The sequence below is a fragment of the Mirounga leonina genome, unplaced genomic scaffold (genome assembly GCF_011800145.1).
Source record: "Mirounga leonina isolate KUSES-001 unplaced genomic scaffold, KU_Mleo_1.0 Mir_170, whole genome shotgun sequence".
Classification (NCBI taxonomy): Eukaryota; Metazoa; Chordata; class Mammalia; order Carnivora; family Phocidae; genus Mirounga; species Mirounga leonina.
This window is the reverse complement of record NW_023270433.1, coordinates 30,510,098-30,535,863: the sequence shown is the minus strand read 5'-3', so window position 1 is coordinate 30,535,863 and position 25,766 is coordinate 30,510,098. Positions and strand designations below refer to the sequence as shown.

The following is a 25,766-nucleotide window of genomic DNA, read 5'->3' as shown; positions in this document are numbered from 1 at the left end:
AAAAAATAGAACTCAAAATCTTCATTCCTAACCCCATTTTCTTTCCATCTTTTCAGTTGTTGACACCACTCTCCATCTTGTACCCATGCAGAAGTCCTTTTATGTATTTCACTAATCTGTCCTCTTATTTTCATTTAGCTCTCGACATTTTTTTTTTTTTAAAGATTTTATTTATTTATTTATTTGAGAGAGAGAGAGAGAAACAGCATGAGAGGGGATAGGGTCAGAGGGAGAAGCAGGCTCCCCGCCGAGCCGGGAGCCCGATGCGGGACTCGATCCCAGGACTCTGGGATCATGACCTGAGCCCAAGACAGTCGCTTAACCAACTGAGCCACCCAGGTGCCCAGCTCTCGACATTTCTATTCTGGATTGCTGTAGTAACCCTCTGACCAGTCTCATTGCCAAAGATTTGTCCCCCTCAAATTGATGCTTCACACGGCCTCCAGGGTATTTTTTTTTAAGATTTTATTTATTTGACAGAGAGAGACACAGCGAGAGAGGGAACACAAGCAGGGGAGTGGGAGAGGGAGAAGCAGACTTCCTGCTGAGCGGGGAGCCCGATGTGGGGCTCGATCCCAGGACCCTGGGATCATGACCTCAGCCAAAGGCAGATGCTTAATGACTGAGCCCCTCCAGGGTATTTTTTTAAAAACACAAATCACTCATGTCATTTCCTTCTAAAACTCCTCATTGGCTCCCTGTTACCTAAACAATAAATTTTAGAGTCGGTGTCCTACTATATTAGACTTTCCATTTCCTATCCCCTGCCCACCTCTCTAATCATGTTTCAGGCCTTCTTATACCTCATTTTATATTACAATAATAAAGAATTATTTTCAGGGTCTAAAATTTTATTTTACCCTACAGACAAGGTAAGAAGTTGATCTATTACTGTTTCATGGATGCTGACAATAGACAAGAGACTCCAGGGCCAGATACAAAGAAGTTTATTATTCACAGCATAACAAAAAGCATTGTCATCTGTATGTTTGCATTGATTTCCCTTGCCCCCAAGAATGATGAGGGAGTTTCAGAAGGCCCGGATGGATGATGTACACATGGTAGGTTTCCATCAGAACTGAGGAATCTACTGCTTTTATAATAAGCAGTAATTAAGGACAGAGGAAAAAATGACCTCATCTCTCCAGTTGATTGCTGCTAACACATCCATGAGAACTTGTGTAAGTCAAGAATGATCAGGACTTTGCATTTTTGGCATAAGAACATGCAGAGATGGGGGCACCTGGGTGGCTCAGTCAGTTAAATGTCTGACTCTTGGTTTTGGCTCAGGTCATAATCTCAGGGTCATGAAATTGAGCCCTGAATCGGGCTCTGCACTCAGCATGGAGTCTGCTTTGGGATTCTCTCCCTTCCTTTGCCCCTCCCCCTGCTCACTCTCTCTCTCTCAAATAAATAAATAAGTAAATCTTAAAAAAAAAAAAAAAAACATGCAGAGATGATTAGGGTCCATGGTAAATTGCCTCTCCCAACAATCCATCACTTAATCCTACATGTTCTTGACATGAGCATGCTATTCCATCAGCTGCTCTGATTAATCTGACCAGCAGAGGCTGAAAACAAATCTGTTTAATATGTCTCATTTGACATTTAATTAATAGGACTCAAAGCAGCAGGATGAGAACAACCTGCAATATTGATTCAACTCTGCCCCTCAGTGTCCTGGATTAAGTCAACTGTTAATAAGTACCAGGGGAAACAGCAGGTCTTACTTTATACAACCAGGATGCACTCTAAGACTAGTCTATTATCTATTATGACTTATGCAAGGGAGTTTGATTGACCTGCTGATCTTTGGTGGGATTACCAATAATTACAGGAAGCACTAGATGGCAATGGAGGCATATGTCATGGTCCTTTCTCCCCCACATGCAAACATAACCTGAAAAGGCAAGGCACAGCTTTAGGATTTGCCGTTAAACTTGGATCCCCATTACATTAATTTGGCTAAGCCACATGGGCAGTATCACCAAGTAGTTACAGCTTCGATTGTCATACCTGGCGTAACACAAAAGCTTCTCACACATCAGGAGAGACATAAGAATTTGTATCCATTAGGTTAAAATAAGGTTAAGTCAGTTCCTGTGTTTCTACATGTATGAGGGGCTCCACCTTCAGGAGCTGCCATTGATGGTGTCAAGCACAGCAGAAGACTTCAGGACCATCTGTGTCCACCTGCATTTTTCTATTTCATAGCATGTAAGTGGCAGTGGCAAACACAAGAAACAGATCATACCGCTAGCCTCAGCTGCTCTTGGATTCAGGCAGCAAACAATATCCAGGATGCAGTGGATCTGGATCCAGAGGACAGAGAGAGCATGAATTATTTTCTCCCTCCTTGTACCTCCCAAGATCTAAAGTATTCCCTTCCCAGGTGCTGCAGTGTATCCCATCCAAATGACTACAACTCTTCACCTTTTCTCCAGCCATCTACTACTTGTACCCATACCCTTCGTCTAGAAGGGTAGATGCATATGGAACAAATTTACAGAGACTCATTATATCTCCCACCTTGGCCCATGTGGGCACTGTAGGAAGACTTGGTAAACAGTGTACTCAATCAGGTGGTCACTATAGATGTTTATGATCTAGGACCATGTCCATTTAACAAATCTAGGTGACTGAACCAGAGTTAAATTTGAATCTCTAAGTCCCCTTTTGGCTTGGCTGCCATCCAGGTGCTGTACCAACCAGGCCAGCCTGGGATAGCTCTTAGGGGAAAGAAATAAACATTGTAACCAGGAATGGGCAAGGAAGAATCCCAAATTTTCAAAATAGGTATGTGTAACCCCCACTCCTTTTGTTCTGATTATTTACCAGGAGGCCTCCCTGAGGATATGAACTCTTTCTAGGGGTGGCTACATTCAGTAGCCAAATTGCCTCTCTCAGGTGTGTGGACCAGGAGGAGGAACTGAGGTAGAGTCAGAAATCTTTTTGAGTTTGTTTTGGAGGAGGCCATGCCCACTCTCAAAAATTTCAGATTCTTGAGGGTGGTAGAGAGCATAGAAGGCCAATCGAGTATCTTAACTATTGGCCCGTTGTTCAGTGGTCTTTGTGACAAAAGGTACACCATAATCAGACTATGACAGTCAGATGGTCTGGAAACCCCAAAACATGAAATGATTTAGTTTTAGTGGCCTCAGTGCTGTGGCTGGTGTAGGCTAATCAGACTGGAACAACAATAATTGTAACCTGAAAAATGTCGGCAATTGTGAGGCATGAGGTGACTTTGACAAGGAGTTGTCAAAATCCTTGCAAGGAATGGGCAGGAGCCATGCCCTGTTAATGTGGCCTCCTTCATCACACACACACAAAAAAACAGGCCTACATAGAAGAATCACAAGTTTGGTATGCAGTGGTAGCTTCTACATCAAACACATACGTTTTACTTTATGTCTAGTCTATGATGATGGATTCATTGCCATGTTTAGTGCAGTGATGGATCCAGGTGGTAAATGGCCAATGACCTGGGCAATGCAGGCTTATTCAACAACCTGATTCCAGTTGGTCTTATAAGAGAATGAGCTCTTACTATGGGCATCTACATGAGAGACTCGGGCTGTTTAATTGGCAGCCACAATTGTTTCCATAATCTGCAGCCGCAAAGAGGAGTATCTTTAATCTACCACCATCTATAGTCTTCCAAGTGGTAGACCAGATGACTAGAGCCTTGGCAACAACCCAGGAGGTAGTAAAAACATGCCTTGTCCTTAGGAATATTGTCTAAGGTAAAGATGATGGCTTTCATCTCAGCCCACTGGGCTGACTCACCCTTACCATAGTCAGTCTTCCCAAGTTGTCATTGAGGTTGGGCCGCCTCCCAGTGGACACCATCAGGTTTTAACGTAGCCAAATGATCAGTAAACCAGGCCAAGACATTCAGGGCATCAAGGGCACCATTAAGCCAGGAGCTTTGCTTCAGACAGTGACCACCTCTACACCCAGTGCTTTGTCCTCATAGTCAGACAAATAAGGCTACAACAGGGATCAGGTACATGATGCATTTGGCTCTGTGCTATTAGGCAAGTCTTTGCATTTACTTTCACTTTTGAGCAGCTGCTCATTCCTTGTTGCTCTCACCATTAGTTTCCACTTTGGTTCCTTGGCTCAGCAGCCACAACCATATTGCCTTCAGCTTGCTGTCCCATGGTCATGCTAACATTCCTTCCTCTGCCTGCCCACAGGAAGGTGAGCCAAGACCAGGGCACCATTTGGGCACCTTGTTTTAGTTCTACTTGCCACCATTTAGATTCATTAACAGATAGGACAGTGGGATCTCTTACCTCCCCCACCTTGCCCACCACTTGGGTACCATCTCAGAGAGTCTTCTTATCCCTGAACTTGGCCTGCACGGCCCTTGTCCTGACTCTTCAAGGAAACTATGTCTTGTCAGCATCCCTTCCTCATTGCCTATACTGTCAGGGCTTGGATTTAATTTTACTTTTTTCTTCAATGCATGCTAATTTATTACAAGGTGATAAATTGCCCATGGGTACCAGCTAGAAGGCATAAGACTACCAAAAGAGACAAAAAAGCTTTATTACTTACTGATGGCATAGTAACATGAGCATTTGCATGCTTGCATCAGTTTCCCTTGCCCCCAAGAACTGTGGGAGCAATGCAGAGGACCTGGGTATGTGATGGGTTTGCATGACATCTGAGAAATGCTGAGTTTTGGGAATCCCCAGACTTTAGTGTGTACTAAGCAAGCCTGCTCCTTGTCTGATGTCCTGGATGACATTAATGTCCTTCAAGATTGCTTGCTGCAAACCCAACTCTGAGAAATGGCCTAAGTAAAGAGGAGTCAAGGCTTTGCATTCTTGGCATACCCAGTAAACCCAGGACCCAGGGCAGATTGCTATTCCCAGCACTACTGTGCTATTTCCAAGACTCATTTGTGTCTGCAGCCATTACAGAAAAATTTGATATAATGAGATCACTGATATTTGTGACCTAAATGCTTCCTAGGGATAGTGATTCTTTTAAAAAATTAATATTGCAAATGCCTTGAGAGTTTATAAATATATAATTATAGAGATATCATTAGAATTAATAACATCATGTTTCTATTATTTCCATTTCAGTTGTAAATAATGTATCTTTTGGTACATAGTATGATTAGGATTTAGAATGAGATATGACAGAATGCCTACCATATATATATATATATGCCTACTATACATATATATATGTATAGTTATAATGTTTCCAGGACAAAATTATATACAAACTTATAAGTGAACAAAAAAAATGTAGTGAACATTTGTATATATAGTCAACAGTTGTTTTCTCCTCAACTACACTGAGAGTAAATATAAGTGCTGAGGACACAGAACAAGAATGCAAAGATCTTAATCAAGAAACATGTAGGTCCCAAAGTACTGTATTGGTTTGGAGAAAAGCTTTGTTCTCTTTGGTGTTTCAGTAGGGAGAAGGGCTGCTACAGGCAGGGTTAGCCAAGTCTTAAGCTTTGGAATCTGTTCAAGTAATTGTTTCAGCTGAAGAGGAAGCAAATAGCAAAGGTTCCAAGGAGCCAGAGAGAGAAAATATGGTAGCTGTTTGGAGAAGAAATGTAGAGGTAGAGATTCAGAATGTTTTGAAGATCAGCTGTCAGTAGTCTAGAAGTTAATGATTAAGGCACTTAACCAGGAACAGAGAGCAGTCTTGTAGAATATGATTTCAGATACTTCTGGTTCAGGAAGATACTCCCTTTTTTCCCACTGAGTGAAAAGTGGTTGTATTCACACTAAAGCCAAGAGAATACTTAGAACTGAGGGGTATTCTTTACCTTAATATGAGGCTATCGCTTTAGAGGAAGCTCTTTGTCTAGAGAAGTGGCAGGAGCAGGACAAGGATCAAGCCTCAGGACAAGAAGGCATCCCTCCTATCACTAGAGATAGGGCTGCAAGGGAGCATTATAAGAGCAGATTCTTAGTGGGCCAGGAGAGGGTGTTAGCAGCTGTAAGGGTGAGCAAGGAGAGAGAGAGAGGGAAAAAGAAAAAAAAAGTAAAACAACAGCAAACAATCTTCACTTTAAAATGAGCCTGCAAACAAAAATTACAAAATAGATGAAGAACTCTAATGCTAAGAAAGCTAGCAATATCATTATTCAGTTCATGAATGCATTCCCAGTTGAAGAGCATAAACAAAGCAAAAGACAAGCCACACAAAGAGAGACGATATTTGCAAAACCAACCAAGAATTAGTATCCAGAATATGTAAATAACTCCTACAGATCATTAAGAAAAAAACAAATAGCAAAAAAAAAAAAAAAAACAAATAGCTAAATTGGGAAATGAGTAAACAACACAAAAAGTCTAGTCACAGAAAAAGCAAATGGCCAATAAACATATAAAAACATTCCACCTCAATCAGGGAAATGAAAATTAAATCCATGGTAAAACACAATGGTGTGTCCATTTTACTGGCAAAAGTTAGCGCGTATGACAAAACCAAGTGTGGCGAGGATGTGAAGAAGGAAGAATTCTTGTGCATTAATGGTGGGAATGTAAATCGGAGTAGCTGCTTTAAAGAGCAATTTCAACCCAGCATTTACAGAAATTCTTGCACATTTTACCAGGAGACATGTACAAGAAAATTTACTACAGTATTGTCTGGAATAGTGAAAAATGGGAAACATGCTAAATATTCCTCTAGAGAATAAAGACATACAGTTATTTTCATATGACAAAATACTTTGTCCAGTGAAAATGTATGAACCAGAGCAACTTGGATAAATTTCAAAAATGCTGCTTTGAGTAAAAGGTGGCAAGTGATTCATACCGTACTATTTATAAAAAGAATGAAAACATTAAAGCAATACTGTGTAGCTTATGGATACGTATATGTGTAAGAAGCAAAAGTATTAAAGCATTCATTGAAATGATAAACACCTTTTTCAGGACAGTAGTCTCTAGAAAGGGAGAGAAGGTAGTGGAATTGGAGAGGAGCACAAAGGGAGCATCAACTGTATCTGTTATGTTTTATTTCTTAAAAATAAAAAATCTAAAGGAAAATATCAAGGTATTTCACTCAAAACTCCTATATTATTATTAAGATTAACTAACTATATGCTTTTTCTAAAGTCCATTTTAGAGAACTGGACAGACAAAAAAATATAAGATTAAAAGTAGCATTTTGGATTGATTTGTTTCCCAGACTCCTTTCAAGTGCTGTTCTCTGGGTCAGAGAACTTTTTCATCCTCTTTTACCCTATTAGATATTATAGTCCTTTTCATGCATTTAGGGGGAAACCAAATGTTATCATCATTTACATTACAGACAAAAGAAGCTCTTGTTAATTACGGGAAGATTAAGATGAGGATGCTGGCTACCTAACAAAACAAAAACATCTTATTCAATGTTTCAGAGACATTAGTAAATGTTCTCTCATTTCAGTGGCATAACAGACCTGATCACATCAGGGTTAATGTCCTTTCAGTGACTAAATCAGGACTTTTCTATAACTTCAGCTCTCTTACTTGTGCTCACTACCACCAGTTTTCTTAAGAATATACACTCCTGGGGCGCCTGGGTGGCTCAGTCGTTAAGCATCTGCCTCCGGCTCAGGTCATGATCCCAGGGTCCTGGGATTAAGCCCCGCATCGGGCTCCCTGCTCAGCAGGAAGATTGCTTCTCCCACCCTCCCTCCCCTGCTCGTGTTCCCTCTCTGGCTGTGTCTCTCTCTGCCAAATAAATAAATAAAATCTTAAGAAAAAAAAGAATATACACTCCTTGCGGTGCCTGGGTGGCTCAGTCGGTTAAACGTCTGCCTTCAGCTCAGGTCATGATCCCAGGGTCCAGGGATTGAGACCCACAATGGCTCCCTGCTCAGCAGGGAATCTACTTCTCCCTCTCCCTCCACCCCTCCCACCACCCCCCCCCAACAGCTTGTGCTCTCTCTCCCTCTCTCTCTCTCCCCCAAATAAATAAATAAGATCTTTAAAAAAAAAAAAAAAAGAATATATACTCTTTCGATCTTTTATCTCCTTCACTCTTTTTTTTTTAAGATTTTATTTTTTTATTTGACAGAGAGAGAGTGAGAGAGGGAACACAAGCAGAGGGAGTGAGAGAGGGAGAAGCAGGCTTCCCGCTGAGCAGGGAGTCCGACCCCAGAACCCAGGGATCATGACCTGAGCCTAAGGCAGACGCTTAACGACTGAGCCACCCAGGTGCCCCTCCTTCACTCTTATACTGTTTTCTACTCAGTCAGAAATTATAAAAGCGGATCCCAAAACAATGGTCATCTCAGGATCAGATTCTGTATGCCCCTAAGAGATGGTGCTAAATGATTAACTTCCAAATCCTCCTTACTCTTGCATTTAAGAATCAACCAGAAAACTTAAGAATTCTGAATTTCAAGCAATTTTGAGGAAACATTTAGACATTTTGTTTGATTGTTTTTGTATTGAGAGGGCTTTATAGGAAGAAAAATTGTCTGTGATATGGGTCCCCAGAGTCATACAACCTTCAGAGAGTTATCACATTAGCTTGCTGTCTCAAACTGGTATACACCCCTTTTCCACTGACACTAGAAATATTCTCCTGGGGGCGCCTGGGTGGCTCAGTTCGTTAAGCAACTGCCTTCGGCTCAGGTCATGATCCTGGAGTCCCAGGATCGAGTCCTGCATCGGGCTCCCTGCTCAGCAGGGAGTCTGCTTCTCCCTCTCCCGCTCCCCCCTCTTGTGCTCTGTCTCTAAAATAAATAAATAAAATCTTAAAAAAAAAAAAGAAATATTCTCCTGATTTTAGATCTTAGAGTTCTCTGTCCCCTCTGCTCATTCTCAGAATTGAGTTTGCATACCCTGGGCATTTAATAAATGCTTGTTCATGAGACCGGGAAGTTGACCGTGGTCCAAACGGATTATAGTGTTTCCAGTCCCAGCATTCGTAGATAATATCTCTTTTGTGTCTCTGTCCTTTGGAACAGAAGCTGACATCTCCCCAGGGTTCCAGCTGAATTCCTGCTGGGTATGCCCTTATTGGTCCTATGTCATCATTATCTGTAGGCAGAGTATAGGCATCTTTCTCAGTGTAAAAAAAAATTTCCAGAAAACCACTATTTATAACATTCCAACTATTTTTACTTTTACTTGTCCCTAACCTTGGGTCTCTCCATAATCACCAGCTGAAGTGTGTATGCTATGTACAGTCAGATCTTTCTATATATATGGTCTCCATCATGGGCCATTCTGGGTTCTACTTTTGGTCGGCTACATTTTGTTGCCTCCTCCACACAGGAAAAGTGTTCATAATAAAACAAGCAAACATTTACCAGGCATTTGCTTTGTGCACTGTTCTAAGTACTTTACAAATATGATCTTTATCCTTTCATATGCACAATAATCTCAGGTACTGTTATCCCTGTTTTGCAGAGGAGGAAATGGAGGCCCAGGAAGATACTTTGTCTGTAAACCCTTTCCATGTAACTTCTTTTTTTTTTTTAATCTTTTTTTTATTATGTTAATCACCATACATTACATCATTAGTTTTTGATGTAGTATTCCATGTAACTTCTGTGAGGAGCAAAGATAGAATCTATGTCAAAGAGCTTTGTGATAAGTAAAGCTTAGTGTAAACATTTTACCAGGTTGCCTGCTTCAGACAGGGCTCAATGAGTGTTTTTTGAGTGAAAGAATAAATAAATGTGATTACTGAGTACATCGTGCTTTGTATAGGCTGAATCCCCAGAACAATGTAAGCACTGCATCTGTAAGTCAGTAGTCACCCCCACCAACATATTCCTGTTTCCTTCTTTTCCTTCCCTTTTCCTCTAAATTTCAGAATCAAAATGTTTGTCTGATTGAATATCTTTAAAAGGTCATGATGAATTATTCTGTAATATTTGAAATGTTATGCTCAGAAAGGTCAAGCCTTATTTTTTGGTAAGAAGTACCATATAGATTTGTTTTTCCTGGGCATCATTTCTTTTTTCAAAGAGAAGATGGCAAGAGATTTAGAGCAGGGTGCCCTCTTGAGGAAATTTTAGCACTTACCTCTCAAAAGCTGGCACTGGCTGACATGAGAAAGCCAGATGAATGATGCCCAAATAGATAAAATATTAAAAAGTAAGAGGGGCGCCTGGGTGGCTCAGTTGGTTAAGCGACTGCCTTTGGCTCAGGTCATGATCCTGGAGTCCCTGGATCGAGTCCCGCATCGGGCTCCCTGCTCCAAGCAGGGAGCCTGCTTCTCCCTCTGACCCTCCCCCCTCTCATGTGCTCTCTCTATCATTCTCTCTCTCTCAAATAAATAAATAAAATCTTTAAAAAAATAATAATAAAAAAAAAAGTAAGAGTAACCGAATACCAGAGATCTGAGAATTAGAATTCTTAGCTCTTATGATCTAATATAGCAACATCAAGAATTTTTAAACAAAAAGAAAAACCTCTGGAAGATATTTTCTTTCCTCTCATTCACTCTGTCCTTCGAGGAAGCACCCATATTGTGCCAGGAGCTATGCCAAGGACAACGCTCAATAAAACACAGTCTCTGCCTTTGTGATGCTTACAGCTCGTGACAGAGATCCCAGGGAAGGGAAAGAAGCAAATATATATGTAACTACAAACCGAGCAAAGTACTGTGAAGGAAATGGGAAGGTACTAGAATAAAGCATAACAAAAAAAGTTCCATTAGGGTGGTCAAGGAAAGCCTCCCTGAGAGGAAATAATTGAGCTGAGTCACTGGGCTTTTTGGTCCATTGCAAGTCTGCCCATCTAATATAGACAGCCTAATGGACGCTTTTGTAGCCTCTGATTCTTCTCTGTGGCCCAACCCTTGAGCTGAGTTGAATCCTGTCTCTGCCCCTGTGGGTTAGCAGACAAGTCATCATCCTTCTGCACCTCATTGTCTCTCTAGCCGATCCCCTTTGCCTAAGACTCACATTTGTCACAATGTGGTGGTTGCTGCTTAACTAATAAATGTCTTTTTGCTAATACTAATAGCCATTCATGGTAGAATATCAATGCATTATAATGCTTAAAAAAAAAAACACATTTCCAGCAAAGTTAAGGATGTAGAGGCTCTTAGAAGATGAAAAGGACAGATAAGGGGCGCCTGGGTGGCTCAGTCGTTAAGCGTCTGCCTTCGGCTCAGGTCATGATCCCAGGGTCCTGGGATCGAGCCCCGCATCGGGCTCCCTGCTCCGCGGGAAGCCTGCTTCTCCCACTCCCACTCCCCCTGCTTGTGCCCCCTCTCTCACTGTGTCTCTCTCTGTCAAATAAATAAATAAAATATTAAAAAAAAAAAAAAAGAAAGAAAAGAACAGATAACCCTGGCTGCCATTCTGCTGTGAATAGGGAGAAATAAGTAGGCCTGAAGCAGGCACAGAACTTGATCGTGCCATACAGTTTAGTCTTGTCAAATTTCACGTATCCTGGTACCAAGTGAACTGAAGGCTCCAACCAGAATCGGAAACATGGGACTGGGCTTCAGGAAGTTGCTCCAAAGAACTAGTTTTTGAAGGTTTTGTTTTGTTTCAAAGCTCCCATATTACACACACGTACGGTTGACCTGGATCCCCACCAGGGTATTGCTCTAGGCCCTTTAGCTAAACTGCTTTCTCCGGATGGGTTGATTCTGCTGGATTGGAGGGTTTAACTGATGTGGAGAGTATTGCCTCCAAGGGGACAGCCTGAAGTGACTTCTGGGTTGGTGTTTAGGTGACGGGATGAGTCTGGGACCCAGACTTTGAACAAGATGCATCTATCTCAGTTGTACCCGTACATTGCTCTCACCAAGAAAACTAACCGCCTACTTTATTAACCAGATGACGATGAAGAAAACATTCAACCCCTATGAATCGCACTCCCTTCACCTGTAAATTGGGGTTTTATATCTCCACTCATTTCACAAGGTTATTATACTTTGCATATAAATAATAGGTGATATATTGTTCAGAATGAGCTGAAACTAATCTCATTGCTGCTACTAGATAGCAATTTGGAAAATACGCCAAAAACCATGAAATGTGCGAACTCCTTTGACCCAGTAAATTGGTTCCTGATAATTTTTTCTTATGAAAATTAAGAAAATTTTCTTAAGAAAAACCATGTGGAAATAAAAGTGCATTGTAGCATTTTCTAGAAAAGAAAATATTGAAAACGATAATAGAACAGTTAAAAAAAAGAAAGACGGTGCTTTAACACAATGAAACCTTAACCAGCCACTGTGTAAACTGTATGCACTAGGAAGTGGTTGAAAGGGAAGATGAAAAAGGAAAACAATTGATGGAGTAGTGGAATTATAAGTATTTTTCCTTTGGTCAGTTTATCTGAATATTTTTACTCTAGCAGAATAGTTAAAATACTGAAAACATTTTAAAATTTGGAAAATGTCTTGGCCCCAGACTACATTTCTTCTTACCGTCTCTTATTTTTTATTTAGGGAAATTATCGTTTCATGAAACTCTTACTTACACGCCGAGCAAACTGGATGCAAAAGGATCTGGAAGAGATGACCCCTTTGCACTTGACCACCCGGCACAAGAGCCCTAAGTGTTTGGCGCTTCTGCTGAAGTTTATGGCAGCAGGAGAAGTGGACACACAGGATAAAAACAAGGTAAGGGACTGTCAAGATTGGAGGCAAATGAGAGCAAAACGCAAATGCTTCCTTTGTTTTTTTTAAGATTTTATTTATTTATTTGACACAGCGAGAGAGGGAACACAAGCAGGGGGAGTGGGAGAGGGAGAAGCAGGCTTCCCGTGGAGCAGGGAGCCTGATGCGGGGCTCGATCCCAGGACCCTGGGATTGTGACCTGAGCCGAAGGCAGACGCTTAACGACTGAGCCACCCAGGCGCCCTGCAAATGCTTCTTTTTATGATGTGAAACCTCAAGAAGAATTATCACTCATCACTTGGGACATTTCCTTGTCTTCATACTCCCCAGTGAAATATTTCCTTAAATTCGGTCCTTTAATCCTCCTACCAACCACGTGTGGTAGGTAGTATCATCTCCTTTTCACTGATGGGAAAACTGAAACTCGGGAAGATTAAATTCTGTTCAAGATCCAAGTGGCAGGACCAGAATTCAACCCAGGCCTACGCCCAGACCCCAATATTTGATAGCTAATAGCGATAGTTACCATTGGTGCTAGACTTGTGGTGGCCAAATGCCTGGGGCAACATAGGAGGCGCATAGTGGTTTAAAGGCCTGGGCTTTAGCATCAGACTGCTTGGGTTTCAGTCTAGAAGCCACTACTTAACTCTTTCTGCACCTTTGGGCAAATTTTCTTAACTCCTCTACGCTTCCATTTTCTCATATGTGAAAAGGGAATGATAGGGTTGTTGAAGGTAACACATATAAATACGGTTTAACACAGCGCCCAGTGCATAGTATGCTCTCAGGAAACATTAGCTATAAAATGAATATTATTCATTTCATTTTGGCTCTAACATCTGCTCTGGCATTTGTTGCTGGCGTCTGCGATCTTCCCAGCTCTTGACTTTTACCATCTTGTGCAAGCCGGTCACTGTTTCAATCAACGCTTTCATCGTTCTTTACAGGAAGAGAATGTGCTATTCAGTTAGACAAGTACAAAAATCCTCTCCCTTTCCACCAGGCTCCAAACCATGGAGTCTTGCTAACTCCAACACTCCCACGTAATTAAAACTCTTGGGATTAAACCCGCTGCGTTCACGTCCAGTGATCCCTTTATTCTCACGGGTTCTTCGTGTCGTTTTCAGGTTTTGTTTAGCTGTTACTCACAGAACCCAGTGTTCTGAAATTAACTTTGACTTTATTTTACAACGACTATAAACTAATATTATTACTTACAGCATTTGTAGTGCTAATATTTCACTGAAAAAGCACTTTGATCAATCCACAAAGACCATTAATCACTTGCAAAGCCCCAGATGTCTTTCGGCTCTATAATGTCTTTCCCAGTGTCTTCTAGGAACTCCCTGCTATCTTCCAGTACTTGTGTGTTCTTCTGTTACTGAACACGGATGCGAGGTTATCCAGTCAGACAGATGTAAAACAGATCTGCAAGGTCAAGGAAGGAAGGAAAGAAAGAAAAAAAATGTGGCTGTAGGAAATTATTGCTATTATATTTGTGACTGTTTTTGTTCTGTAGTCATTACTAAATCAAGAGTAATGAGTGACTCTTCATATTAAATGCCTGTAGGTACACTTTCCCTGAATACCACATATGTCAACATTTAAAGTTTTCTAGGTAGCAAGTGAGCTTGGTTCCTCCTGTTAAATGATCTGATTCTAGATTGAATTGATGACACTGCTATTTATAAGGGATAATGTACAGTGCAACCATTTCTGTGTTCCCTCAGTAACTCTTCTAATAGGGAGACCAGTCTTACTGTGGTTTATTGATGAAACGGCAGGGGGGATTTTAAAGCAATGCCAACGAGTTCAGAATGTTCTTTTTTTTTTAGTACATTTTATTTATGACATTTTATTTTATTTTTTATAAAGATTTTTATTTATTTATTTGGCAGAGAGAGACACAGCGAGAGAGGGAACACAAGCAGGGGGAGTGGGAGAGGGAGAAGCAGGCTTCCCGCCGAGCAGGGAGCCTGATGCGGGGCTCGATCCCAGGACCCCAGGATGATGACCTGAGCCGAAGGCAGCCGCCTAATGACTGAGCCACCCAGGCGCCCGATTTTATTTATTTTTTAAGTAAGCTCCACACCCCACGTGGGCTCGAACTCATGACCCTGAGATTAAGAGTTGGATGCTCTTCCAACTGAGCCAGCCAGGAACCCCATCAAGATGTTCCTTTTTAACTTTTACCTAAAATAAAGCAAGTATTGCTGTATCCTCAACATGTATCTTAACATCAGTAGTAGGTATAAGAATTTATCCTGTAAAATTATAGTTAAATTTAAATTTGTACTCTGGTGTAAGAAATGGATTCCAGATCCGTGATTTCCTGCGCATGGATCTTCTTTTTGATAGATACCGAAATTCAAAACATTCCATCAAATCCTTAAGGTACTTGGTGCAATATCAAGGTCATCACTTACTTTGTTGATAATTATTCATAAACTACTGGGATGCTATTCTTTTTCTCAGTATTACTAATCTCACTGATTAGTACCTGATGACCTAAGTGCCTATCATGAATAAGAGGTCAGATTCTGGACTCAATCTGGGTTAAAATCTCAATTGGACTGCTAACTACCTTTATGTCCCTGAGCAGATTGCTCGTCCTCCTTGTGCTCCATTTTCTCATCAATCACATGCAAAGTCAGAGGACTTATCTCCCAGGGTTGTCATAATGACTATCTGAGGTAAAATATATAAAGCTCTTACAACGGTGCCTGTCACACAATAAAAGCTTGGGGAAAGTTTGTTGTGTTGTTACTGTTACTCTTGTTACTGTTGTTTTTTTGAGACTCTCTGAATTTTGCAGCAAACAGCTCTTCACTGGAGTGCCTACTACAATAACCCTGAGCACGTAAAGCTGCTTATCAAGCATGACTCCAACATTGGGATTCCTGACGTCGAAGGCAAGATCCCACTTCACTGGGCAGCCAACCACAAGGATCCAAGTGCTGTTCACACAGTACGATGCATTCTGGTGAGTACAATGGTGCTGCTAACCTTTCCAAAAAACAATTTTTTATTATGAGATAGCCAGTACACAAAAGCAGGTCTATGACACATAAATAAATTATGAAGCAAAAGAAATACAGCACATGGAAACCCATCACTCAAGAAATAGAGCATTTTAGTGCTGCTATTTAAGACCACACAGAATTTCCTATGTGCCAATTTCTTTTTTTTTTTTTTTAAGATTTATTTATTTATTTGCGAGAGAGAGAGAGAGAGAGAGAGAGAGAGAGTGGGGCGGGGGTGAGCAGAGGGTGAGGGAGAGAGTGTCCCAAGCTGACTCCATGCTGAGCGCAGAGCCGGACTGGTGATCCCAATCTCACAACCCTGAGATCACGATCTGAGATGAAACCAGGAGTCAGAGACTACTGACTGCACCACCCAGGCACCCCTCCCTATGTGCCAGTTTCCAAATCCATTCTCTCCCCCTGTGCCTTGCTTGCCCTGTCCCCCTTCACCTACTTTCCTGAATTTGTGTTTATCATCCCCTGACTTTGTTTTATACTTGTGCTTATTAAATACTGCATAGAGATAACATTTGTAAAATACTGGTAAGATATAAAGAATATGGAAACCACAAATACTCATGTACTCATCTCTGAGTTTATCTTTTTTTTTTTTTGACAAAGAGCACGCAAGCAGGGGTCAGGGAGGGGGCAGAGGAAGAGAAAGAATCTTAAGCAGGCTCCACACCCAGCATGGAGCCTGACACAGGGCTCGATCTCAAGACCCTAAGTTGATGACCTGAGCCGAAATCGAGAATCCCACGTTTAACTCACTGAGCCACCCAGGCGCCCCTCACGTCTGAGTTTAAAAATGAGTATGTTACCGTTACCTTTGAAGCTCCCTAGGTACCGCCCAGCACCACTCTATTCTCCCCTTTCTGACAAGCAGCCACTCTCCTCAATTTCATGTTTTGAATTTTGTGTACATGGAGTCACATTGAATGTCTTCTTTTGAATTTTGTGTACATGGAATCACATTGAATGTCTTCTTTTGCAACATGTTTTTCTTGTTCAGTATTATGCTAGTGATTTTATCTATGCTGTGCATAACTGTAATATATTATTTTTTACTGTTATATAGTATTTCCATTTTATGAACAAGCCATGCATTATTCAGTTATTCATAAACATTTGGAACTATTTCTAGTTTTTCGCTATTTAAAAATAGTGCGGCTTGGGGCGCCTGGGTGGCTCAGATGGTTAAGCGTCTGCCTTTGGCTCAGGTCATGATCCCGGGGTCCTGGGATGGAGCCCTGCTCAGCGGGGAGCCTGCTTCTCCCTCTCCCTCTGCCTCTCCCCCTGCTCATGCTCTCTCTCTCTCTCTCTATCTCTGTGTTTCAAATGAATAAATAAAATATTAAAAAAAAATAGTGCTGCTTTGGGGCGCCTAGGTGGCTCAGGGGGTTAAGTGTTGGACTCTTGATTTTGGCTCAGGTTATAATCTCAGGGTAGTGAGATTGAGCCCCTGGAGGGGCTCTGCAATCAGTGGGGAGCCTGCTTAAAGATTCTCTCCCTCTGCCCCTCCCCCCACTAGCACTCACTCTGTCTTTCTCTCTCTCTCAAATAAATAAATAAATAAATCTTTTTAAAAAAATAGTGCTGCTTTGAACTTTTTTTTTTTTTTTAAGTAATCTCTACAGCCAGCATGGGCTCTACTGACTGAGCTAGCCATGTGCCCCTGAACTTTTTTTTTTAGCATGTCTAGGATATATATTTAACTGCTTGTTGCAGGTACATAGAAAGGCAGTTGATATTTTTATTCATTGAAAATGCATCAAGGGGCGCCTGGGTGGCTCAGTCGTTGGGCGTCTGCCTTTGGCTCAGGTCATGATCTCAGGGTCCTGGGATCGAGCCCCGCATCGGGCTCCCTGATCGGTGGGGAGCCTGCTTCTCCCTCCCCCACTCCCCCTGCTTGTGTTCCCTCCCTCTCTGTGTCTCTCTCTGTCAAATAAATAAATCTTTAAAAAAAAAAGAAAATGCATCAAAAACAAAACAAAACAAAAATGCATCTAACCAACTTGCTATACTTTCTTATTAATTTTGAATATTTATCAGTGGATTCTTTGAGGTTTCTAATCACTCCTCAAATTCCAGTTTACAAGCTATGGTAATCTGATATTTAGTTCTATTTGCTTATAACACAGGAATTAGATTTTAGATAAAATTTAGATAAAATTATTTTGTATATGCAATAGTTATTTCTCAACTCTTTCGGGCTATTATTTTGCTTCTTTCTGCCTTTCATTGTTCCTCTGGAGGAGTCTGTTATTGGTCTAATTGTCATTAATTTTTAGATGATCTAACTTTTCTCTCAGGCTGCTTTTAAATTCTTCTCTGTGTGGCATCCTGCAGTCTCACTACAGTGCGTCTAGGGATGGTGCTTTTTTAAAAATTTTTTTTGGTCCTATTTGGTGTATACTCTTATTGCATATCAGTTCTGGAAAATATATAGCTATTATCTCTTTAAATATTATCTCTCTTTCATTCTCTATATTCTTGCCTTTAAGGTCCCAGTTATACATATTTTAGACCTTTTCATTTTATTATCCGTGTCTCCTCTCTTCTACATTCCATCGTCTTGTCTCTCTTGCTGTGTTCTGGGTAATAACAGATGTGCCTTCCTACAGACCAAGACTTCCCTCCACTGAGTCCACTCTCTTGTTTGCCCTCTTCATTGAGCCTCTAATCCTAGGGATTATATTTTTACATTTAAAAGTTCTTTTGGGGGGCACCTGGGAGGTTCAGTCAGTTAAGCGTCTGCCTTTGGCTCAGGTCATGATCCCAGGGTCCTAGGATCGAGCTCCGCATCAGGCTCCCTGCTCAGTGGGGAGCCTGCTTCTCCTTCTGCCTGCCACTCTCCCTGCTTATGCTCTCTCTCTCTCTCTCTCTGTGTCAAATAAATAAAATCTTTTAAGAAAATAAAAGTTCTTTTTGTTTTGTTTTGTTTTGTTTTCATGTCTGCTGGGTCTTCTTGATAGTTTTTGTTCCTTGAATCACTTTTTGTTTCATTTTTTATTTTTTTACATGCTTTATAGATAGTTATTTTATATTCTTTATCTGTCAGTTCCATTATCTGAAGTCTTTAGAGGATACTTGTCACTCATAATATCTTATTTCCTCATAGATTTGGCTTTTTTTTTTTTTTCCCTTGTAAACACATCTTAGTCCTTGGGAGACTCAAAGGCCTAAAATACCACTGTGGTAAAATTCTACTTCTCTTTTTTGAAGTGTTTATAATACCTTTCATGCACTTGTTTTATAAAATAGGATGACTCTACAGGCAGCTTAAATCTGGGGTGGCTCTTTGGAGAGTTCTCAAATTGGGGCAGGAGGTCTTGGCTTTTGGGTATGACCTGATCTGGGAAGGAATACGACCTTGCATGAGGCAACTCTTCAGCTGAAGCAATCACAGAAGTCTGACTGTTGGAGGGTCATCTACTGGCAGCACTCACAGCAGCTAGGGAAATAAGTCCTTTATTCTTGAAAGGGGACCTAAGCAGTGGATACAAAGACCTCATAGAAAAATGAGTAAATGTGAACTGTCAATTTAAACAGAATAGCCAATAAACATATGATAAATCCCAACCTCATTCATAAAATAAATACAAATTAAAACATCAGAAAATGCTTTCCACACCTATATGGGAAAAAACATAGTAAGCTTGATAATACCAAGAGGTGAATTTGTGCCAGCATGTGGGGAAATAAAAATTTTTACACATTGTCATGGATGTGTTAATTAGTGTAACCATTTGGAGAGCAATCTGATAATACCTAGTTGAAAATGTAAATTTCCTTCTACTCAGCAATTCCCCTGCTAGGTGTCTGGGCTAGAGAAAAATCTCATACATGGGCTACAGGGAGACCTGTAATGGAAGCATGTTCATGCAGCATTATTGTTAATAATGGGAAAAATGTAAATAACCTAACTGTCCCTCAGTAGGAGAACGGATAACTAAATTGTGGTTTAACAAATGAACTAGTATCAACATAAATACCCAAAAGTATAGTGTTGAAAGAAAAAATTGCCAAAGGATATGCATAGTATAAACTCAAAGGTGTAAATATTGAAAACATACATACATAATTTATGTACTGTTTGTGGATGCACACATATGTAACAGAAGTACAAAACATACAGCTTTAGCTGAATCCATTGTAGATACAAAAGCACATTAGGCAAAATACTGACACCTATTCAGTCTGGATAATCAGTATTAGTATTTATTGTATCTTTTCTGCATTTTTTAGAGTTAAACGTGACAAAGTTTTAAAGACTTAGAATGTGTAATTTTTTCTGAATTTACCACTTTGTGCTAAGAATATACAGGTTTAGAAAATTGCTCAGTTAATGCGTTTGTCCAGTGTGATTTACTGAGGATTCCATGTGTATCTGAAGTCTCTGGTTCCTTAAAAATAGGATGCTGCTCCCACGGAGTCTTTACTGAACTGGCAAGACTACGAGGGTCGGACACCTCTTCACTTCGCAGTCGCCGATGGGAATGTGACAGTGGTTGATGTCTTGACCTCATACGAAAGCTGCAATATAACGTCTTACGATAACTTATTTCGAACCCCGCTGCACTGGGCAGCTTTACTAGGTGAGATAACTGTGAATCAAAGGATCAGCGGTAGGAGGAACTACATGAATACCAGAAACTTTACATGGCTTCCCTTCCCCTGTCAGCATCCACCTCCCATTTAATTATTTTAATTATTTTATTTTTTATTAACATATAATGTATTATTTGTTTCAGGGGTACAGGTCTGTGATTCATCAGTCTTACACAATTCACAGTGCTCACCATAGCACATACCCTCCCCAGTGTCCATCACCCAGCCACCCCATCCCTTCCACCCCCCTCCACTCTAGCAACCCTCAGTTTGTTTCCTGAGATGAAGAGTCTCTTATGGTTTGTCTCCCTCTCTGGTTTCATCTTGTTTCATTTTTCCCTCCCTTCCCCTATGATCCTCTGCCTTGTTTCTCAAAATACTCATATCAGTGAGATCATATGATACTTATCTTTCTCTGATTGACATATTCCGTTTAATTTTTAATTGATATGCGGCATCTCATACTAAAATCCCTCTGTCATATGCTTAAATTTTAGTAATATAAATATATTCTCTGTTATATATTGGTTTTAATTTCAACATAATGTCTTAACATGTTTTAATTTTTATTTTAAAAGTAATGCACACTCATCAACAAATGTAAATATAAAATAATCTTTTCACATTCAGTGGCTGTGTGTCTTGGGAGGGGACTTTAATTTTATGTCTGTGCCAGTACTCTGATATGTGATTTTTTTTCTTCATATTTTCCTGATAAGCCTCTTACTTAACCTTTTGGGGGACCACTCTGTTAGATGAGAGAGTGTAAATACGTTTATGTGTCTGATTTTTCAGGGGATGCAATCTGAGAGACTTTCTCTTTTAGTGAAGGAGGTTTACCCATTAATAGTCACTGTTATAAGATATAATTTGGTCTTTTTTCTGCTATTCTGCTCTTTGAGTATTATTGGTGTTTTGGTTTTTTTCTTATTTTGGGTTTTTTTTTTCCCCCATTTCCTTAATGTTTTCTGCCTTTTGGTATATAGATTAGGTTTGTTGTTATTTGGTTTTGAATTGCCTAATATTTTAGGAGGGTTTTTAGGTTCTGCTAGTGGTTACTTTTAAATTTATCAAAAATGTTTTAAAACATGAGTCAGAGTTAAGAGCAAAACTACATCTATTGATTTCCACTTAGCATACTTATCACTTTTTTAGTATTTGTTTAATATAATCTGAAGTTTTCCCCAATTATTATTATGGACTTTGTTTTTAAATTACACATTGTGGGCGCCTGGGTGGCTCAGTTGGTTAAGCGACTGCCTTCGGCTCAGGTCATGATCCTGGAGTCCCTGGATCGAGTCCCGCATCGGGCTCCCTGCTCGGCAGGGAGTCTGCTTCTCCCTCTGACCCTCCCGACCCTCCCCCCTCTCATGCTCGCTCTCTCTCAGTCTCTCTCTCAAATAAATAAAATCTTTAAAATAAATAAATAAATAAATAAATTACACATTGTATCTTTCTAAAATACTTTTTGCATTTACATTCAGTTTTATTGTCAGATTTATAATTATTATTTAGATCTCATTTCAGTGTTCAGTTTCATCCCTTTTTCCTTTTCCTCCGCATCCTGGGAGGACTTCACAAGTTTGTCTCCATATCAGTACATTGACTTTTTGTTCCGTAAGTTCTGCTTTCTTTCTGCCTCTCATCGATTGTATTTTAGGTTGTATTTTGATTTCCTTCTCTCATCCAAATTTCTTTGTATCTTGACTTATTTCCTGTTCACCTTCTTCCATCACCTTTTCATTTCAGATTATGTCCTTCTTAGGATATTCTGTTTCATTTCATAGAGGCCATCTCTTTGCACAAGTCAAGGATGCCAGACAGTTTCCTGAAATTTTCCTCTGGATCCTTCTCTAGATCATTTTCTGAGGTATGCGCTTCATCTTTGTGGTGGTGTTCCTTTTTCCTTGTCCCATGGTATGTTTTCATATTGCCCTTACTGAATTTTCCTCATTATCTTTCCAACAAGATGGCATGTGTGTCAGTAGCTTGTCTGTGATCCTACTTTTCGCCTGTCTCCAGGAACTCCAGCTTGGATCATATGTGGGAGCGGGTAGATGAGCACAACTCCCACTCAGATTCCCTTTTTCTGCCCGGTTTTCATGCAGTGTGTCCTTGTTCTGCTGATGTGGCATCTTCATTGCCCAGGTCCCCACTATGCTGAGGCAGTAGAATGCCTGAAATTCAGATTTCCCAAATCTGCTATTACTGGGTTTGTTCCTTCTTTGATCCTTCCTAGAGCTCCTCGCCTGGGGAAACCATGCCCTCTTGGATGCGCTGCATATTTCCTCTGCCACCGCCTCATCGTTCCTGCCACGTGTTTCCTTGGACTTGAAATCACTGCCCAGAAGTGAAAAAAGTGGGGGAGGGAGGGCAGAGGGGATTGAAAGGAGGCCGCAGAGGTCACAAGAGGATGTAACCAAGTTTGTCCTCCTGAATAGCAGAGGGCAACAGCGGTTCCACACAGCACAGCCTGGAGACTGGGGACCATGATGGCTGTCGGAGGCTGGCTTCCCACCTGTGTCATAAAGTGAAGCCAGGGAAGGCACTGAGCTGATACCTGATACAGCTTTTTCTCACTCTACCAATTATAATGACTGTCATTTCCTTTCTGATTGAAGCATTAAGATTTTAGTGTCGTAAGTGTTGCCTTTGTTCTACCTTAGCATAGTATTTTAGTAAGAAGTTAGAAGAGGCTGTCCTGGGGGCTGCTATTCAGAAAACTTCCCTTTAAATAAATTATAAATTAAGTGGTCCTTTGATGTGCTCACTGCCTTGTTGTGTCTGCTTTCAGGCCATGCACAGATCGTCTATCTCCTTTTAGAAAGAAATAAGTCTGGAACCATCCCATCCGACAGCCAAGGAGCAACACCCTTGCACTATGCAGCTCAGAGTAACTTTGCCGTAAGTAAAACATGACAGTTCTCTTTTTTTCTTGGTTAAATTGTTATTTTGACATCGTTAGAAATTCATATGCAGTCGCAAGAAATAAAAGAGCAAGATCCCATGTTCCCGTCACCCGGTTTACCCCAATGAGAACATCTTGCAAAAGTATGAAACAATATCATAAACAGGAAATTGGCATTCCTACAATCCACTGATCTTATCAAAATTTCGGTTTTACGTGTACTCATTTCTGCGTTTGTGTCACAATTATATTTTAACAATTGCTCATACTGTTAACTCTGGCCGTGATGCGAGGGATAGTCTTCGTCTTTGTAAAGTGGTTAGTCATGGGAAATTTTAAGACCATTTTTACATTAACTGTTCAGTGTAACATTTTGTTCTGTGTAAGTACATTTCCTCTTCTGGTTAATTTTATGGCACTAAGGTTTTATATGCACTGCGTTCAGCCATCGTAATTGTCCTGAAAGCAATATGCAAAGGCTTAGAATGGGTCCAACCTTGCCTGGAGCCCTGACTCCACTCTTTGCTGGCTGGATGACCTGGCACAAGGTTCTTTAGCTCTTGAGTCTTAGTTTCTTCATATGTAAAATGAGGATAATTATACCTTTTCCTTCAGGATTGTTGTAAGAATTAGAGAAAATTTGTGACCAGTGCCTAGTGTAGTTCTTGGTACAGAGCAGGTACGCAAGAAATGCCACGCATTCTTACTATTGCTAATGCTAATAATTTTAGGAATTATACAGCTGAGAAAACAAAAATATGAATTATTATTTCCAAAGATATTGCATATTATGGCTAATTTTTCCCTTGGCACCCTTTGTGGTTTACAGAGCATTTTCTCATCCATTGTGTCACTCAGTCTAGATGATAACGGCTAGGCTGCTTCAGCTCTCTGAGGAAGCGGCCACCAAGAACTAGAGACTCATACAAAGAGGCACACGTCAAAGCAGTCAGAGTTGATTTTACTGCCTTCTACGTGGGTGTGTGTAGTAAAAACTTTGGTTTCATTAAATTATAAGAATGCTATCATCAGCAGAGCCTAATTCCATCTTCCTGACCTCCCCAATGCATCACTGAATACATTGAAGCAATCTGAGAAGATTGCTAAAATATCTTATTTTCCCACCTTTCTTTCTCTCTAGTACCCAGAGCAACTATAACTATGGTCCTTCCTTCTTGGCATTTCTAAAACTTTATCACCTAGACTTTTGGTAAGCCATTCTCTTCTACAGTCTCCCATCGTTCTATTATCTCAGACCCGTTCTTGCTCCAGATAGATAAGAAATTCACTGGCCCAGCCTAATCAACCTGTGGAAATCAGAATTCAATTCATACTTCAATACAAGCCTGTGAGAGGACATGGTATCCCTAATCTACAGAGGAAGAAACCAAGGTTTCAAGAGATTAAATGACTTGCCCAAGATCTTGAATTCAAGTCTTAGACTCCAAATTTAACACGTGCACAGATACTAACAATTAAGTGACTAAGGCTATTGGGAGTAAGAAGGAATGGCAGAACATTATGGATGCTTATTCAAAGAAATACTTGCTCTGGATAATCTGCCGATTACAGAGATGATTTTTCAATAGTTCTGCAAATCTTCTAAGCTCAGTTTCAAGCCCCTTGATCTTCTTGGACTCTGTTCACTCACAAGAGGCTGTAATTCCCTGTTTAGAAAACAGCAACAACAAGACCCACAAAACCTCTGCAAACATTCATCATTAAGAAAACATACCCAACAAAGAAATGTTTGCAAATTAGTAAAAAGAAAACAAACCAAAACATTACCAACATTTTTTTTTAAAGATTTTATTTATTTATTTGAGAGAGAGAATGAGAGAGAGAGAGCATGGGGGGGGGGAGGGCCAGAGGGAGAAGCAGACTCCCCGCTGAGCAGGGAGCCTGATGTGGGACTTGATCCCGGGACTCCAGGATCATGACCTGAGCCGAAGGCAGTCGCTTAACCAACTGAGCCACCCAGGCGCCCCATTACCAACATTTTTTAATATAAACTGTTATTTATTAAATTATGATAACATTTCTATCATAATCAACAAGTACAATGTAGTAGATACTATCAGTTATCAACTTTTAAAATCCATTTGCTTATTCCAATCTAGCATGTACTAGGCATACACCCTAGATCCCAGGAACACGACCCTATAATGCCTCAGCAGCTCAACAATGACTTTTAAGACTAGGAAGCAATGTGTGCAGTGGAAAAAGTGCTATGATTGAGCTCTGGGTTCTACTCCTATATCTGCCACCAATGTTTGTATGACCTTGAACCTAAATTTCTTCATCTGGAAAATGAAGGGTTGCGTTAGGTGAGTCCTCGAATTTCTTCTTGCTTTAGAGTATTGAGCATCAACACTTTATACATTTTTGGCCAGCTCACAGCCTCCAGAATTTTTCTTTTTCTGAAACTGTTTTACTTCCATTCAAGTAGAAGTTACCATGATCTCCCTAAAAGTTTGTAAGCATCTGAGGCTCAAAGAAGGAAACAATTTAAAATGCTGTGAAGGGGCGCCTGGGTGGCTCAGTCGGTTAAGCGGCTGCCTTCAGCTCAGGTCATGATCCCAGGGTCCTGGAATCGAGTCCCACATCGGGCTCCTTCCTCAGCGGGGAGCCTGCTTCTCCCTCTCCCTCTGCCT

At 40.6% G+C, this 25,766-nt stretch overlaps 1 protein-coding gene across 3 annotated transcripts in view; it reads left to right on the top strand.

Moving 5' to 3' along the window:
- The window catches only part of INVS (inversin), a 160,595-nt gene that overhangs the window by 66,180 nt on the left and 68,649 nt on the right, over window positions 1-25,766 (top strand). The window contains exons 5-8 of one of the 3 annotated variants that reach the window (XM_035016204.1): window positions 12,400-12,573; window positions 15,386-15,553; window positions 20,011-20,191; window positions 22,999-23,108. In XM_035016204.1, coding sequence (XP_034872095.1) covers window positions 12,400-12,573; window positions 15,386-15,553; window positions 20,011-20,191; window positions 22,999-23,108 — 633 coding nt within the window. Of the gene's footprint in view, window positions 1-12,399; window positions 12,574-15,385; window positions 15,554-20,010; window positions 20,192-21,637; window positions 22,075-22,998; window positions 23,109-25,766 lie in introns of those variants that run through there. The other 2 variants (XM_035016205.1, XM_035016206.1) reach the window with 2 other exon arrangements.